Source organism: Coregonus lavaretus (assembly GCF_964263955.1).
Source record: "Coregonus lavaretus genome assembly, chromosome: 24".
NCBI classification, from domain to species: Eukaryota; Metazoa; Chordata; class Actinopteri; order Salmoniformes; family Salmonidae; genus Coregonus; species Coregonus lavaretus.
In genome coordinates, this window is record NC_140011.1 from 39,030,035 (window position 1) to 39,049,470 (window position 19,436).

A 19,436-nucleotide genomic window follows, 5' to 3' on the forward strand; every position below is an offset into this window, starting at 1 on the left:
TGTGCTGTTGGGGGTTCTTGAGGACTGGAGTTGGGAACCACTGAACAGGTATAAAACCAAGGTCGGTGTTTTACTGCCACCTGCACTTATGGAATGTTTCCTCACGAGTATAATCCATTGGTTGATCCATCCTGGTGACCTGGATGGAGTTATGTGGTCCTTCCATAACCCATAGCAAATCCCACCCAGTTGACTACCTCAAAAAGGTGAAAGTCCTCAATGGCGCTGCCCATGCTAAAACAGGAATTTGGGCAGTAGAGTCCTCTATCTATCTCTATGGCTGAGTTGAATCACCCAAGAGGCTACCATCTAAGAATCACATCAAAGTTTATTGGTCGCATACAAAGATTTGCAGATGTTATTGCAGGTGCAACAAAATGGTTGTGTTTCTAGCTCCAACAGTGCAGTAATACCTAGCAAAAAATAAATAAAAAATACACACATAATCCAGAAAAATTAAGAAATATCAGAACGAGCAATGTCAGAGACCGGAATATAAATACATATAATAGTGTGTAAAGACAGTAAGGCCAGCATATGAATAGAAAAGGTGTGTACAGCAATAGCTATATCGGATGGGCCATGACTAGAATACAGTAAATACAAATATAAAGTGGGTAAAACAGTATGTATATATTATTAAAGTGACCAGTTTTCAATGATTCTGGGTACCCAACCTGGTTTCAATGGTGCATCTGTAGAAGTTTGTGAGGGTCTTGGGGGCCAAGACAAATTTCTGCAGCCTCCTGAGGTTGAAGAGGCGCTGTTGCACCTTCTTTACCACGCAGTTTGTGTGAAGGGACCATTTCCGGTTGTCAGTGAAGTGCACGCCAAGGAATTTTAAGCTTTTGACCCTCTCCACTGCAACCCCATCGATGAGGATGGGGGCGTGCTCTCTCTGTTGTCTCCTGTAGTCCACAATCAGCTACTTCATTTTGTTGACATTGAGGCAGAGGTTATTTTCCTGGCACCACTCTGCCATGGCTCTAACCGCTTCCCTGTATGCTGTCTCATTGTTGTTGGTAATCAGGCCTACCACTGTTGTGTTGTCAGCAAACTTGATGATTTAGTTGGAAACGTGCGTGGCCACGCAGTCATGGGTGAACAGGGAGTACAGGAGGGAGCTGAGCACCAGTGGAGGCTGCTGAGGGGAGGACGGCTCATAATAATGGCTGGAACGGAGCAAATGGAATGGCATCAAACACATGGAAACCATGTGTTTGGGGTATTTTACACCATTCTACCTATTCCGCTCCAGCCATTACCACGAGCCCGTCCTCCCCAATTAAGGTGCCACCAACCTCCTCTGTTGATCAGCGTGGTGGAGGTGTTGTTGCCTACCTGCACCACTTGGGGTCGGCCCGTCAGGAAGTCCAGGATCCAGTTGCACAGGGAGAGGTTCAGACAGAGGGCCCTGAGCTTAGTGATGAGCTTGGAGGGCACTATAGTGTTGAAGGCTGAGCTGTAGTCGATGAACAGCATTCTTACATACAGTAGGTATTTCTCTTGTCCAGGTGGGTTAGGGCAGTGTGCAGTGCAATGGCGATTGCATTGTCCATTGATCTGTTGGGCCGATATGTGAATTGTAGTGGATCTAGGGTGTCGGTGGACGTGATATTGTTCTTAACTAGCCTCTCAAAGCACTTCATGATGACAGAAGTGGGTGCTACGGGGTAATAGTCATTTAGTTCTGTTACCTTTGCTTTCTTGGGTAAAGTAACAATGGTTGACATCTTGAAGCAAGTGGTGACAACAGACTGGGATATAGAGAGATTTATATTCCCGTAAACACTCCAGCCAGCTGGTCTGCACATGCGCTGAGGACACGGCTTGGGATGCCGTCTGGGCCGGCATCCTTGCGAGGGTTAACATGCTTAAATGTCTTACGTTGGCCACAGAGAACGAGAGAGCACAGTCCTCATAAGCATCGGGATTCTGTGACAGAAAGTGTCACCTTCTATGAAATACCCAGCCAGTTGGCGGTGAAACCCTGAAGTAAATTATCAGTGTGTGCAGTTAATGTTTCAGCTCATTCTGAATGCCAGGATGATTGAAAGCCCAATGTTGGCCAAGGTGCACTCTGGGATGATGGATGTCAGTGGTAGTAGCACAGGGCTCTGCTCAGTCAAGCATCAATTTAGTGTCAACAGGAGATTGAGCTGTACTCTGGACATGCACTAGATTACTCAGACATCCACCAACATGGATACTGTTTATGTAATAGGAATGGATCAAGTTAAATCACCCATGCAAGATGCGTCACTTCATTTTAGCACATATTTTCATCCATCTAAATGTCAGTTTTTGTATCTGTAAAGACTTTATCCAGAAATATGACTTGTTTGGCACCACTTCCTACAATCTGGTAATATCATTTTCTTATATAGGCCTATCTCTTCGGGCTTGCTGAAATTAGGACCACTGTAATTTAATTGATGTAAATTACACATTGGCTAAGATGCCCATTTAACCCTCTCAATCTGTACATTGACATGGGGGTGGTGTGCAGTGCAACCAAAGTGCAAGTGTTAAATCAGATGATATTGTATCAAAAGGTTGAGTTTAAAATCGATTGGTGAAATCTATCATTGACCTGAGGGAATAATGAAGGAATGTTACACTACATGAACAAAAGTATGTGGACACCTGCTCGGACTTGCTTCCATTCAGCCACAAGAGCAGTAGTGAGGTCGGACACTGATGTTGGGCAATTAGGCCCGCAGTCGGCGTTCTAATTCATCCCAAAGGTGTTCGATGGGGTTGAGGTCAGGGCTCTGTGCAGGCCAGTCAAGTTCTTCCACACCGATAGACAAACCCTTTCTGTATGGACCTCGCTTTGTGCACGGGGGCATTGTCATGCTGAAACAGGAAAGGGCCTTTCCCAAACTGTTGCCACAAAGTTGGAAGCACAGAATTGTCTAGAAGGTCATTGTATGCTGTAGTGTTAAGATTTCCCTTCACTGGAACTAAGGGGCCTAGCCCGAACCATGAAAAACAGCCACAGACCATTATTTCTCCTTCTCCAAACCTTACAGCTGGCACTATGCATTGGGGCAGGTAGCGTTCTCCTGGCATCTGCCAAACCCAGATTTGTCCGTCGGACTGCCAGATGGTGAAGCGTGATTCATCATTCAAGAGAACGCGTTTCCACTGCTCCAGATTTCAAAGGCGGCGAGCGTTACACTCCAACTGATGCTTGGCATTGCTCATGGTGATCTTAGGCTTGTGTGCGGCTGCTCGGCCATGGAAACCCATTTCATGAAGCTCCCGACAAACAGTTATTGTGCTGACGTTGTTTCCAAAGGCAGTTAGGAACTCGGTAATGAGTGTTGCAACCGAGGACAGACAATTTTTACGCACTACGCGCTTCAGCACCCGGCGGTCCCGTTCTGTGGGCTTGTGTGGCCTACCACTTCACGGCTGAGCCGATGTCGCTCCTAGACATTTCCACTTCACAATAACAGCACTTAATTGACCGGGGCAGCTCTAGCAGGGCAGACATTTGACAAACTGGCTTGTTGGAAAGGTGGCATCATATGACAGTGCCACGTTATCAAGTTACTGAGCTCTTCAGTAAGGCCATTTCTACTACCAATGTTTGTCTATGTTAGAATTTGGAGATTGCTCGATTTTATTCACCAGTCAGCAACGGGTGTGGCTGAAATAGCCGAATCCACTGATTTGAAGGGGTGGCCACATACCCTTGTATATATAATGTATGTTGAATCTGCCAACTATGATCTGAAATGTGTTAATATTGCGCTTAGTAGGGACAGATTGCTGAGGTTTGTGCTTGCAGTGCTGTGAAGGACAGCTGATAGGGATACAGGTTGGATTTACTGTCATTTGGCAGCTAAGAAACCAATTTACAGTCTATGAGCCACATGCTCCCTCTCCTGGCCAATAGCTTACTTTACTTTGCTCCAAGAGATCATCATCAACTACATAGAAAATGAAGATGCACAACAAGTTAAAAAGACAGTGGTTTCTTTATTTGTAAATAAAAAAAAAAAATCACAAAAATATTAGCTACCAACAATAAAAAAATATTAACAACAATTGGTTGATTGTACAGTCCAGATGATGATTATTTCCTTATAGTTAATTAACGATTACTACTCATTAATGTCCAACATTAACCATGAATTAACTACTCATTAAATGTCCAACATCATACAGAATCTTTGAAAGTACAATACTGGGACTTTTGCTGAGTGAGTGGGGTAGAGAAGGATCAGCCCACAGACATGGGGACACACTGGGCTCATCTCCTGACTGTCAGGTATAGGCTGGAACAACACAACACCCTCCCTGATACTCTGAACCAGAACACTTGTACCACATATTGCATTGTAAAATGGCTCAAGACACAGGAAGTTGTAAAATAGCTCAAGACAAAAAAGGAAACGTGAATATATAACAGCTCCTCGAGCAAATTGAAATGAGAGCAGCATTTGTGCATCCGTGTGTCACCACACAAGGTGCATGATTCAGTACCTTAAATACAATTAATCTAGAATGGACCCGTAAATCCACACTTCTTTACAAGAGTCCAAGTAATACAAAATACAAAATGGAGCCCTGCAAAATCCCTCACACAAACAAGGACTGTTCTCCTTAACAGGAAAGTTGTACCAGAACCTTCTTCTAACAGCTAGTGCTGAGAAATAAATATTGTGCTTCTAGGAGAGCATTGGCATACTGGAACTGAAATACAATAACATTTAATTAAGCCCCCAGATATGTTTAGATTCTTTAGATCTGTATAGCAACTAATAGAGATAAAACAATGCGAGTTCACATTCCTCTAACCTTGACTAATAACAGGAGAAAAGAAAGTCCTGTGTGTCCTGTATAGAAAAACACCAGCTCCTCAGAATGTTAGATTTTGCAGCTTCAAAATCCAAATTTCAGTCTTTACAGAACACACTAAAACTCTCCTGATTGGACACTTTGAAATGAGCTAGGACCACAAGCTGTGGTGATAAATAAAACCATGAGGATGACGGGACACAGTGTGAACCTCTAAGAGCCGTCCTACAGGGACAGATAAGGACCACTTCTTACAGGCGGCCACTTACACTACCAACTGTCAAAGGGCATACTAAATACTAAATCAACTTCACCACTGCAGCTAAATGCTGGCGAGCTAGAGACATGTTGACCGACGACCCTCAACATCCTGTGTTGGATTTAGCATGTGGCAAAGTCATTCTAGGTGAAAGGGGAGACTGTGACGTTGTCTGTAACTGTAAACTAGGACATTAGGACTAAGGGAACCAGTATACTTCCCCAGTGGAGTAAATCAACAGATATCCTTCTATTCTGCTCTCCCACATGGCCCAGTTTTACAGGAACAATAGGAGGAAGAAATCAGGTGAACAAATGCGTAGGGGGGGGATTTAGCTTGAGTTGAGCTAAGTTGGGAAAGACCAGGAGTCCTTACCTCATCGTTAAACCTATCGATGTACGGGCTACCGGACTCAGGCTCAGGGATGGACAACTCTGTAGATCCCTTCGATCTCCACTGAGTTGGGTAGACCTGCCTTTAGTTTTGTTCCACCTTACGTGTGGAATGATCTACAATACACTTTAACATCTGAAGAATTGGTGCCTCTAGGGCCTTTCAGACGGTTATTAGGGGACCTTTTTACTGAAGAACGTGTCTGTTTATGATTATGTTTGCTTTTCATGTACTGTTGTGTATAATAACGTGTATTTTAATGTGTAAATTAATGTCGTTTAATGTATATATTGTATTTTGATGTGTATTGTGGTGCTATGCAGGGGCCCCCTGGAAAATAGACCCTAGTCTCAGCATCAACTCCCTGTCAAAATAAAGGTTAAATAAAAATGTAGTGCTTTAATGTTTTTAATCAATTATACAAGACATAATTTAGTCTTAAATTGATAAGGCATTTGATAAGAATGAGAAGTGCAAATATAAGAGGCGCATTACTGCAAACTTACAGACGTAGGATCTTAATTTGAGCCTGTTTGCTACAGCAGGAAAATAATCCCGCAGCAACAGGAAATGTGAATTATTATGTGGATTATAACACTGACCAGCTGTCAAAATGAATGTTAAATCCATTTTTAAAGAGTCAACATCATGCTCCTCTACCATCACTAGTGGAAACAGAGATCTGCTCGGTGCAGTAACACGTCGGATGATGATGATGATGATGCTTGTCTCCTCAGAGTGATAAATTGCAGTGTCCACCTTATGGGCTTTAAACACGCAGCTACATTTCTCATGTCACATTTATGTTCAGTTTGCAGTCTACAGACACGGTGGGGTCAGCTGTATTTAGGAATGGGTTTCATTATTAAGGCAGTTACAACCAAGGACAAGCGGGAACATTCCACTGACCAAGGCAAGCCCAGCTTGTCTCGTTTGGAAGTATCAGTATATATTTCACTTTTTTAATCCACTGTGGATTGATTCAATTGAAGGTCTCAGACAGCCAAAGGTAATTTTACTTGATAAAGGTCAAGGGTCAGTGTGGTCTGTGGTAGCAATACATGGGCTCCAGTTAGGTTTCAGATGAACACAGATTAAAAACATGGAACAGTTAAAAGGAACATACAAGACTCGACAGTTGTGTTGTGTAACCATAACTCGGAAACAAATACAGACATCCAGTAATATATGAGTGTTAATTATGAAAATATAAATTCAGAAATACTTTCAAATGAACATTCCACTCTGGCACTTGAATATCCATTATTGGCTAATGTATTTTTCATGACAGGCACAGAGAAATGACATCTTCCTCCTTCCCTCTGTGTCTGTCTGTCTGTGTGAGAGAGTGCACACGTCAGTGACGGAACAAGAACATCGGTCCCCTTTGAGGGAATGATGCATCTCTTCGATCCCTCCCTCTTCTCTCTTTGCCCCAGTGTTGCTGTGTCCATGTGCCCGTGACGGGCACTTGGTCATTCTCTCTGAGAAAGAAGTAGAACAATCCTAAACTCAGTTCTTGTCTCTCCTTCACCCCTGCCTCTTTTCCCTCCTGAGGGCCCACACCCCAAGCTAGGGAACATGGGGGCCACTGGGAGCCGCTGGGTTGATTTGGCATGGGGGGTGGGGTCTGTGTCTCTCCTGCTTCCTCAGCTCCTGGTCAGCCTGCGTGGCGGTGAATGGCTGGAGCCGAGGGGCGAGCACGTGCGTCCCCCTCTGTGGGGGGGGTCAGGTTGGGGTGGCGTCTCTGTCCTTGTGTCCCCGGCCATGCTGAGGCTACCTGGTGTGGAGCAGCTCCTCCCTGAGCCAGCTGGGTAGAGGCTGGCCCATCTTATAGAGCAGCTTGGACAGCTCTATGTTTTGCTCCCTGTAATGCTCCCTAAGGAAGGAGCGAGACTGCCACAGGACAACAGAGAGAGAGAGAGAGAGAGAGAGAGAGAGAGAGAGAGAGAGAGAGAGAGAGAGAGAGAGAGAGAGAGAGAGAGAGAGAGAGAGAGAGAGAGAGAGAGAGAGAGAGAGAGAGAGAGAGAGAGAGAGAGAGAGAGAGAGAGAGAGAGTGTGTGTCAAATATAGGGTCATATAGCTACAATACATTTTTTAATAAACATACATAGTTTGTAGCTCCCACCCTAGATACAGCAGTTGCCCATTTAGTTAGGGGTTAATCAGCGAAGCTGGGTGAAACCCTACTGTACTGGTTGCTGTTGATTACTTTCCTTTTTCTGCCGATTTGGTGAAAAAATTCAAATTCCTGTGAGATGGTCGGGCCTAGGAGGTTGCAACCTTGCATGATGGTAAAGGGTCAAGGGCCACACATCTCATGCAATGGCAATTGGGGACGCTATAACAAGTGATTGAAAATGCTAACTTTGAAAGCTCACGCCCCTCACCCCGTTTGACCTAGTCCTGAAATTCAGTACATAGGTTCCTCTCCTCACAAGGAACAAATTTGCCTCAAGGACCCTTAAGGTCTGCCATGATGGATTTTCCGCCATTTTGTATATATCTTTTTTAAAGCTACTCCTCTGGCACCGAATGAACGATCTGCACGAAACTTGATACATGGCATATATGGACCAAGGTCTCACAACGCATGTTTTTACAGACTAGCATCATAAACAACATGGCTGCTACTGACCAATAAACATTTAAGTGGGCGTGACCGGGCACATAAATGCATATAAAATCAGACACGGTTATTCGTATTGAAACAAAACGTTATACACATGTTCCAAACACTGTTCAAGACTAAACATACGCAATAACAATTAGATCCACCACATGCTGACGCTATAACGGGCACATATTCATATCTCATGATCTGTTTGACTCCGTCATGGAATTTGGCACACATGCTCAGGGACGCGAGTCTAGCTAACCTGTAGAGTATGGTTCAGTTTGGCCTCATGAGGGTGCTGTTGGACAGGAAAAAACATGAATGCAAGCTCATTGGCTTATGTTGTTTGAACTAGAGTGTTGGAAAATATTTAAAGACATGGGTTTATAGATGCTACATACCAAAGTTGGTGCCGATCGGTCAAGCGGTTCTGGAGTAGAAGACGTTTAAAGTAGTCAACATTAAAACGGTACAAAATCCATCAAAAGCATACTGCGGGATGTTTGATTTTGAGTTCTGATATTTGGCAAATGTGGTAAGTACAGAAGAAGCTGATCCAAGGGTGATGTGTCCAATTTCTCCTGATGGTGGCGCTGGGCGGCCAAAGCTTGAACCCCTATATATGGGGCGGCAGGTAGCCTAGCAGTTAAGAGAGTTGGGCCAGTAACCGAAAGGTCGCTGGTTCGAATCCCCGAGCCGACTAGGTGAAAAATCTGTCGATGTGCCCTTGAGCAAGACACTTAACCCCAATTGCTCCTGTAAATCGCTCTGGATAAGAGTGTCTGCTAAATAACTAAAAGGTAAATGTATATGGCTGCTTGCAGCTATTTTTGGTATCGAAATTATATGACAATCTTCAATGTTATGATGTGTATCTAACTCTTATGCCCATGGAACAACATCACATTTAATGACCTTTAGTTAACTTAGTTTTCAGAGAGAGTTTTTGTCCAGACTACTGAGTAACTCAGGCAGCGGGCACTGCAGCTCTGCTCTGTGTGTCTCATGAGCCCTGTCATCCCAGCTAATTACCCCCGAGGTGTCTGTGCCAACGCAGTCAAGGTAACTTCAAGGACCTGAGCTCAGTGCCCACCCTGTCCCCCTCAACACCCCTCTCCTCTCTATGGCTGCTCATTAGACACTGACAGATCCGGTGGCTTTCCATGCCCAGCCTGAGACAAGTTGAGCGGAGGCTTGAGACAAGTTGAGCGGAGGCTGTCACAGACAGGCAGGCAATGAGACCATAAAGCACCACTGACTGTATAGGAAAGAAATATTTTTATTCTATAAAATCTACTCTAGGAGAGATAATTCAACTATATAAAAAAATACTTGCTTGTCAAGGTGACATTTTTATGTTGAATAATTGTATGTTTTTAAGTTGAGGGAAAGGCAGACGGTTGTTTTTGTTATGTTTGTGTACATGTTCCATAATAACTTACATCCGTGTCCATGTCGGGGTATCTCCGTCCTTTACTCTTGCCCAGACATTTGGTCTTCCCTCCGTCTAACAACTGGCACCAGAACCCTTTTTTGGGATCAAACCTGGTGACAGAGGAACACAGAAGAACCATACAATGGAGGTGGGCCAGTCAAAATGTTGAAAATGAATTCTCATCGACCTAATCAAAAGGGAACATCCTGAACGGATGTTTGCAGCTCTTGGTGTTTACAGAAGAGACGCGGGACAAACCATATCCATTGTCCACAGGAGGATGTGGCTGTTCACTGCAGTTTGGCTGGGTAATTATGTGGTCAAGCATCAAGAGGCAGAAACAGATATAGATAGGGGGGCTGGTGAACAGGGGGAGGCAGAAGAAAGGGTATAGGTTGGCATGGTGATGTCAAAGTGATGGTAATCCCTCCAGAAGAGCGCATTCTGAAAATCACATCAAAGCTGTTCACAAACCAGGCACCTCCGCTCCGACTGAAAAGATAGGTTCCTTCACAATCACGGTGGTGTTGGCCAGCTCAATGCTTTAAAGGAGGGATTGGCAACTGGAGGCCCGCACCATTTTGAAGGCTTTCGGATGAATTTCCCCAACATTTTTTATTTAATTTAAATGTTTTAAGCAACTCAGACGGCGTCTCAACTTACTGTTGCAAGTTAGAAGAGTAGAATACACAAGGTGCAATTTCGAAATTTGGTTGAGCATCAACAGTTTTTCTCTTATGTCAGTCACTGATAGTCAGTCAATTAGCCCATATCAGCAAAACATTTTTTGATTGCTAAGTTAGCTGGCCGCTAAACTATCTAAACTAAAATGGTAAAATTACCTGCTGTTGGGCCCAAATTGATTTTGTTAGTTAGTCTCACTCAGACATCATAGTAAAAACTGCAAACCTTTCTCTCCACCCTATGTCAAAATGTTTAGAATTGTAGGAAATCAGCTGTAAAACAGCCCATTTTCCTCTCTGCCCCATGGCAAAATGAGTAGAATTGCATGAAATGAGTTCTAAAATTGCAACATTTTCTCTACACCCCATGGCAAAAACATACTCTCCGTTGTCAAGAGGGGCCACTCATTTGTTTTTGCTCACAATGTGGCGGGAGATGGATGTGGGTACACAGACCCACGAGCAACCGCAGCCCCTCATGAGTTCAGATTTTTTTGTGGCCCCCATCAAAGTTGCCCATCCCTGCTTTAAAGGCCCAGTGCAGTCAAAAACTTGATTTTCCTGTGTTTATATATACACTTCCACACAGAGGTTGGAAAATGACGATAATGACCTTTTAGTGTAAGAGCTGGTTGAAAAAAACGACCAGAAATTTCAGCCTGTTTTGGTGGGATGGAGTTTTGGCCATGCGGTATGCAGTAAATTACATTGAACAAAAAATATAAATGCAACAATTTCAAAGATTTTACTGAGTTACAGTTCATATAAAAGGAAATCAGTCAATTGAAATAAATTCATTGGACCCTAATCTAAGGATTTCACATGACTGGGAATACAGATATGCATCTGTTGGTCACAGATACCTTAAAAAGATTTTAGGGGCGTGGATCAGAAGACCAGTCAGTATCTGGTGTGACCACCATTTGCCTCATGCAGCACGACAGCTCCTTCACAGAGTTGATCAGGCTGTTGATTGTGGCCTGTGGAATGTCCCATTCCGCTTCAATGGCAGTGCGAAGTTGCTGGATATTGGCGGGAACTGGAACACGCAGTCGTACACGACTATCCAGAGCAGCCCAAACATGCTCAATGGGTGACATGTCTGGTGAGTATGCAGGCCATGGAAGAACTGGGACATTTTCAACTTCCAGGAATTGTGTACAGATCCTTGCAACATGGGGCCGTGCATTGTCATGCTGAAAAATGAGGTGATGGCGGCGGATGAATGGCAAGACAATGGGCCTCAGGATCTCGTCACAGTATCTCTGTGCATTCAAATTGTATAAATAAAATGCAATTGTGTTCGTTGTCCGTAGCTTATACCTGCCCATACCATAACCCCACCAACATGGGGCACTCTGTTCACAACGTTGACATCAGCAAACCGTTCGCCCACACAACATCATACACGCTGTCTGCCCGGTACTGTTGAAACCAGGATTCATCTGTGAAGAGCACACTTCTCCAGCGTGCCAGTGGCCATCGAAGGTGAGCATTTGCCCACTAAAGTCGGTTACGACGTCGAACTGCAGTCAGGTCAAGACTCTGGCGAGCACGCAGATGAGCTTCCCTGAGACGGTTTCTGACAGTTTGCGCAAACCCACAGTTTCATCAGCTGTCTGGGTGGCTGGTCTCAGATGATCCCACAGGTGAAGTAGCCGGATGTGGAGGTCCTGGGCTGCCGTGGTTACACGTGGTCTGCGGTTGTGAGGCCAGTTGCAAGTACTGCCAAATTCTCTAAAACGACATTGGAGGCAGTTTATGGTAGAGAAATTACCATTCAATTATCTGGCAACAGCTCTGGTGGACATTCCTGCAGTCAGCATGCCAATTGCACACTCCCTCAAAACTTGAGACATCTGTGGCATTGTGCTGTGTGACAAAAGTGCACATTTTAGAGTGGCCTTTTATTGTCCCCAGCACAAGGTGCACCTGTGTAATGATCATGCTGTTTAATCAGCTCCTTGATATGTCACACCTGTCAGGTAGATGGATTATCTTGGCAAAGGAGAAATGCTTATTAACAGGGATGTAACCAAATTTGTGCACAACATTTTAGAGAAATACGCTTTTTGTGTGTATGGAAAATATCAGGGATCTTTTATTTCAGCTCATGAAACATGGGACCAACACTTTACATTTTTGTTCAGTATAGTTAATAGACTACTAGGTCATTATCAATCAAACGTCACAATAAGGTGCAGAGCGTTCGATTTGCCTGTTGGGGGGCAAGGAGATCCCCAGCTCCACTAAAACCATTAATAACGGCGTGCCGGGATTGTTAAATGAATATTAATTATTTGGTTATATCATCACCTCTTGAAGACCATAGTCAGAACTACTAATTTCTGATTATTCAACGCCAAACAATTGCACACATTATCAGAGTTATACAGCAAGGAACTGCATGCTTTTCATGATCAGTAAAAATAAATATATCATTTATGTAATTTCAGATTTGTGAGGGTAGCCTTGAAATCTCTCAGTATTGGCCACCATTAATTGGATATTTGAGTGATATAGAATAAAAGTGAACTATACCTGACAAGTATGAGTGGTTTAGCTTAATTTCCCATCCTTTGTGGGCTCAAGCAGTAGAACGGGGGCATTTGCCAATGTACTGTTAGCTGATAATATTTACTTTGCAAGCTACCGGTAGAAACTTTGTACAGTTGGCTAAACATACAGTTGAAGTCGGAAGTTTACAAACACTTGGAGTCATTAAAACTAGTTTTTCAACCACTCCACAAATGTCTTGTTAACAAACTATAGTTTTGGCAAGTCGGTTAGGACATCTACTTTGTGCATGACACAAGTAATTTTTCCAACAATTGTTTACAGACAGATTATTTCACTTATATTTCACTGTATCCCAATTCCAGTGGGTCAGAAGTTTACATACACTAAGTTGACTGTGCTTTTAAAGAGCTTGGAGAATTCCAGAAAATGATGTCATGGCTTTAGAAGCTTCTGATAGTCTAATTGACATCATTTGAGTCAATTGGAGGTGTACCTGTGGATGTATTCATGGCCTACCTTCAAACTCAGTGCCTCTTTGCTTGACATCATGGGAAAATCAAAAGAAATCAGCCAAGACCTCAGAAAATAAATTGTTGACCTCCACAAGTCTGGTTCATCCTTGGGAGCAATTTCCAAACGCCTGAAGGTACCACGTTTATCTGTACAAACAATAGTACGCAAGTATAAACACCTTGGGACCACGCAGCCGTCATACCGCTCAGGAAGGAGACGCGTTCTGTCTCCTAGAGATTAACGTACTTTGGTGCGAAAAGTGCAAATCAATCCCAGAACAGCAGCAAAGGACCTTGTGAAGATGCTGGAAGAAACAGGTACAAAAGTATCTAAATCCACAGTAAAATGAGTCCTATATCGACATAACCTGAAAGGCCGCTCAACAAGGAAGAAACCACTGCTCCAAAACCGCCATAAAAAAACCAGACTACGGTTTGCAACTGCACATGGGGACAAAGATTGTACTTTTTGGAGAAATGTCCTCTGGCCTGATGAAACAAAAATAGAACTGTTTGGCCATAATGACCATCGTTATTTTTGGAGGAAAAAGGGGGTGACTTGCAAGCCGAAGAACACCATCCCAACCGTGAAGCACAGGGGTGGCAGCATCATGCTGTGGGGGTGCTTTGCTGCAGGAGGGACTGGTGCACTTCACAAAATGGATGGCATCATGAGGAAGGACAATTATGTGGATATATTGAAGCAACATCTCAAGACATCAGTCAGGAGGTTAAAGCTTGGTCGCAAATGGGTCTTCTAAATGGACAATGACCCCAAGAATACTTCCAAAGTTGTGGCAAAATGGCTTCAGGACAACAAAGTCAAGGTATTGGAGTGGCCATCACAAAGCCCTGACCTCAATCCTATAGAAAATATGTGGGCAGAACTGAAAAAGCGTGTGCGAGCAAGGAGGCCTACAAACCTGACTCAGTTACACCAGCTCTGTCAGGAGGAATGGGCCAAAATTCACCCAACTTATTGTGGGAAGCTTGTGGAAGGCTACCCAAAACGTTTGACCCAAGTTAAACAATTTAAAGGCAATGCTACCAAATACTAATTGAGTGTATGTAAACTTCTGACCCACTGGGAATGTGATGAAAGAAATAAAAGCTGAAATACATCACTCTACTATTATTCTGACATTTCACATTCTTAAAATAAAGTGGTGATCCTAACTGACCTAAGACAGGGATTTTTACTAGGATTAAATGTCAGGAATTGTGAAAAACTGAGTTTAAATGTATTTGGCTAAGGTGTATGTAAACTTCCGACTTCAACTGTATAGTGGTAAGTAGACCTAACGTGCTTTTTTCTCCAACCAATGTAGGCCTAGACTTCAATCATGATTGCTGCTGACAGACAAGATAGGCTACATTGATTGATTGATGGACCACATCAAATTGGCTAGCTAGCTAATAACAGACCACATCAATATGGCTAGTTAACAAGCTAACTTTCAGGGGATAAACTAGATGGCTATATGCAAATATAGTTTGATTTGCTTGCCATCGATAGCGGTGATGACAGTAGTCCAACTGACAACTTTACCAGGCCGAAACAAAAACCTTCATTTGCCATGAGTTTTCTACAATAGTGATGTTGGCTCTAGCAAAGCCAGGGGTATATAATGTTTTCAATGCCTAATAAGACACTCACGCTAGAATCTTGTGGTAGTTCAGTGTGTTTGTCAGCTCAAGGAACTTCTGGATCTTGTCCATCACTGCAGCAGGCTCCGTCCTCAGCACTTGACCATCCAGAACCAGGATCTGAGGAACAACATTTACAAAACAACAGTATGTCAGATAGACTAGCTGAGCGGTCTCAAATTCAAATACCAACAACAACTTATACACCCACTGTACTAATAACCATGTACATATAGACACAGACTGAATAAATCAATGTTTGTTCACATTTAACCACATGCTTATGAACAATCTGCAAACACACATGAGCATGGGACCCAGATGGACAAACCGACCTGGCTGAGGTGGTAGTGGCTAAGCCAGCGGTCCAGATGGGTGGCGTACAAGCCCGGCACCAGACAGCGGTTCTGGAGCACCCGCAGCTTGATGGGGGCGTCGCGGCCAGCAGTGATGACATCATGGAAAGTATACTTCAGGGCGACTGAGTCGTCATGTGCACGTTGGTGCTGGGGGCAGAGCAGACAGATATGACATCACAATAAGTCCACCTTGTCAGTTTAATCCAGAGCTCTGTGTCCTTGCAAAGGGCATTCCAACTAATTTCTCACTTGTACAAACCGGTACATCACCTACTTCTGCACCAGGTTATTCGCTACTTTATTTCCAAGCTCAAGGGAAATCAGCAGTACATCTGACCTGGAAAAGGAGTGATGCTACCCTCAAGCCACCCACAGCATTTCACCCAATTGCTATCCCTATAATATAGTCTGGTGTTGGAAATGGAACAGTGGGAAGAGGTTTTACTCGGAGGGAAGGAGGCTCACCTGGTACCATGAGTAGGCCCTGTCTGCAGGGTTGATGAGGATGGTGATTATTTTGGCCTTGGGCAGGAGGGCAGCTGCCCGCCGTGCAGCCACCTCTGAGTCAAAGTAGTTGGCACTCTTCTCATAGTAAAAGTCTGAGCTTGTGTTGGAGGGTAGGGGAAAGTACTCCATGTACCTGTCAATCATGACACACAGACAGAGACAGACAGACACACAGACAGGGGTTTAAACAAGGCCACTGGACTCGATACATACACCGAGTGTACAAAACATTAGGACGCAGACTGACCAGGTGAATCCAGGTGAAAGCTACGATCCCTTATTGATGTCACATGTTAAATCCACTTCAATCAGTGTAGATGAAGGGGAGGAGATGGGTTAAAGAAGGATTTTTAAGCCTTGAGACAATTGAGACAAGGATTGCGTATGTGTGCCATTCAGAGGATGAATGGGCAAGACAAAAGATTTAAGTGCCTTTGAACGGGGTAGGGGTCAAGTTCATCTACTACTTCTATGAAAGGGTGCACATACTGCCACCAGGAGTGTGTTGTCTTAACAGCTAAAAGCCAAGGTTAGTGATTTACTGCCACATGCAGTTAATGGAATGTTTGCTCAGGAGTATAATTAATCGACTGATCTCTTCTGATGACCTGGACGGAATTATGTGATCCTTCCTTAACTCATAGGAAGTCCCACACAGTTGACTACTTCAAAAGGGTGAAAGTCCCCAATGGCGCTGTCCATGTTAAAAAAGTATTTGGGGCATGAGAGCTGTCTATCTAAGTCTATGAATACATCACAAATACCAATGTCCTACCGAGGGCTGTGGCGGTCATGAAAATTTGTCAGCCGGTGATTGTCAAGGAAATAACTGCCGGTCTCATGGTAATTGTCCGTTAATTAACATAAACAATTAGCATCTCCTGGCTTCGATGCATAGCCTACAAACCACTGATGCAGACTTTTGGAACATCTACACTACCATTTAAAAGTTTGGACACACCTACTCATTCCAGGGTTTTTCTTTATTTTTACATTGTAGAATAATAGTGAAGACATCAAAACTATGAAATAACACATGGAATCATGTAGTAACCAAAAAAGTGTTAAACAAATCAAAATATATTTTATATTTGAGATTCTTCAAATAACCACCCTTTGCCTTGACAGCTATGCACACTCTTGGCATTCTCTCAATCAGCTTCATGAGGTAGTCACCTGAAATGCATTTCAATTAAGAGGTGTGCCTTATTAAAAGTTAATTTGGGGAATTTCTTTCCTTCTTTACGCGTTTGAGCCAATCAGTTGTGGTGACTACCCAACACACCTACAGAAGATAGCCCTATTTGGTAAAAGACCAAGTCCATATTATGGCAAGAACAGCTCAAATAAGCAAAGAAAAACAACAGTCCATCATTACTTTAAGACATGAAGGTCAGTCAATACGGAACATTTCAATAACTTTGAAAATGTCTTCAAGTGCAGTTGCAAAAACCATCCAGCGGTTTGATGAAACTGGCTCTCATGAGGACTGCCACAGGAATGGAAGATCCAGAGTTACCTCTGCTGCAGAGGATACGTTCATTAGTTACCAGCCTCAGAACTTGCAGCCCAAATAAATGCTTCACAGAGTTCAAGTAACAGACACATCTCAACATCAACTGTTCAGAGGAGACTGTGAATAAGGCCTTCATGGTCGAATTACTGCAAAGAAACCACTACTAAAGGACACCAATAAGAAGAAGAGACTTGCTTGGGCCAAGAAACACGAGCAATGGACATTAGACCGGTGGAAATCTGTCCTTTGGTCTGATGAGTCCAAATTTGAGATTTTTGGTTCCAACCGGTGTGTCTTTGTGAGACGCAGAGGAGATGAACGGATGATCTTCGCATGTGTGGTTCCTACCATGAAGCATGGAGGAGGTGTGATGGTGTGGAGGTGCTTTGCTGGTGACACTGTCTGTGATTTATTTAGAACTCAAGGCACACTTAACCAGCATGGCTACCACAGCATTCTGCAGCGATACGCCATCCCATCTGGTTTGGGCTTAGTGGGACTATCATTTGTTTTTCAACAGGACAATGACCCAACACACCTCCAGGCTGTGTAAGGGCTACTTCACCAAGAAGGAGAGTGATGGAGTGCTGCATCAGATGACCTTGCCTCCACAATCCTCTGACCTCAACCAAATTGAGATGGTTTGGGATGAGTCGGTCCGCAGAGTGAAGGAAAAGCAGCCAACAAGTGCTCAGCATATGTGGGAACTCCTTCAAGACTGTTGGAAAAGCATGCCAGGTCAAGTTGGTTGAGAGAATGCCAAAAGTGTGCAAAGCTGTCATCAAGGCAAAGGGTAGCTTTTTGAAAAATCTCAAATCTCAAATATATTTTGATTTGATTAACACTTTTTTGGTTACTACATGATTCCATATGTGTTATTTCATAGTTTTGATGTCTTCACTCTTATTCTACAATGTAGAAAATAGTAAAAATAAAGAAAAACCCTGGAATGAGTAGGTGTGTCCCGTGTAGCTCAGTTGGTAGAGCATGGCGCTTGCAACGCCAGGGTTGTGGGTTCATTTCCCACGGGGGGCCAGTATAAAAATAAATAAAAATAATGTATGCACTCACTAACTGTAAGTCGCTCTGGATAAGAGCGTCTGCTAAATGACTAAAATGTAAATGTAAAAAATGTGTGTCCAAACTTTTGACTGGTACTGTACATTTGAAAAAGTCGAATAAATCAATGTAATATAGCCTACCCCATCACAATAAATCCATTATTTATTTTAGACAGGTCTAAAGAAACATGATATGAAGAAAATGTAGTCTATTTCAGAAGAACAGAATAGCATACTCTGAGTTGTCCTTATGGTAGGTCCTGATCTGGCTATGCCACATGGCTGTGGGCTACACTAGTTAATTTAGCAGACAAGATTTGCTTAAAATTGTGTGGCATTATTTTATAGTATGAAGAATACAATTGAACACAGCTGAATAAAATAGAATGGCTATTTTCGCCAAACGATTTGAGGGAGTGCGCACATGCAGCTATTCTGTGTTGAGCGGTTAACAAAGAAACAGGTCATCCTATATGCTTAATTTTGAGTTATTTATGTAACTTTAGTTGTGATACAAACCTTATCAAAACATATAGGCCTATGGGCTAGGCTACATGAGGTGTGAGACTATGATTTGAAAAAGTCTGGGGGAAAAAGCATGCACTGTTTCTTTCCTTAAGCTGGGCATCATTCACAAGTGACTAATATTGTCACCCATCACACTATTCTTGATTTAATCTTGTATACTAAATAATACGTGTGTGAAATTTGTTTCGATTTAGAATGGACTATTATCATGCACTTATCTCCAAACAGGGGCAGCGGAAAAAAAAAAGTTTTCCCGTGGTTCATTTTCATGCCAGCCAGGTAAGCCATACTCCTGTTGTAAAGAGAAGCAATGTGCTTAATATTAGGAAAGTTGAGAAATAAATACAGTGCATTCGGAAAGTATTCAGACCACTTGAATTTTTCCACATTTTCTTATGTTACAGCCTTATTCTAAAATGGATAAAATTGTATTTTTTCCTCAATCTACACACAATACCCCATAATGACAAAGTAAAAACAAGTTTAGACATTTTTGCAAATGTATTAAAAATTACATATCACATTTACATAAGTATTCAGACCCTTTACTCAGTACTTTGTTGAAGCACCTTTGGCAGCGATTACAG

General features: G+C 43.1%; 1 protein-coding gene across 1 annotated transcript in view; it reads right to left on the reverse strand.

Moving 5' to 3' along the window:
• Nucleotides 1–5,856: 5,856 nt before the first annotated feature.
• Nucleotides 5,857–19,436, reverse strand: part of LOC311100251 (bifunctional heparan sulfate N-deacetylase/N-sulfotransferase 1-like) — a 43,043-nt gene continuing 29,463 nt past the window's right edge. The window contains exons 10-14 of the mRNA XM_084141094.1: nucleotides 15,703–15,877; nucleotides 15,214–15,384; nucleotides 14,889–14,998; nucleotides 9,524–9,626; nucleotides 5,857–7,360 (exon numbers count right to left, since the gene is read on the reverse strand). Coding sequence (XP_083997220.1) covers nucleotides 7,241–7,360; nucleotides 9,524–9,626; nucleotides 14,889–14,998; nucleotides 15,214–15,384; nucleotides 15,703–15,877 — 679 coding nt within the window. The 3' untranslated portion in view covers nucleotides 5,857–7,240. The remainder of the gene's footprint in view (nucleotides 7,361–9,523; nucleotides 9,627–14,888; nucleotides 14,999–15,213; nucleotides 15,385–15,702; nucleotides 15,878–19,436) is intronic.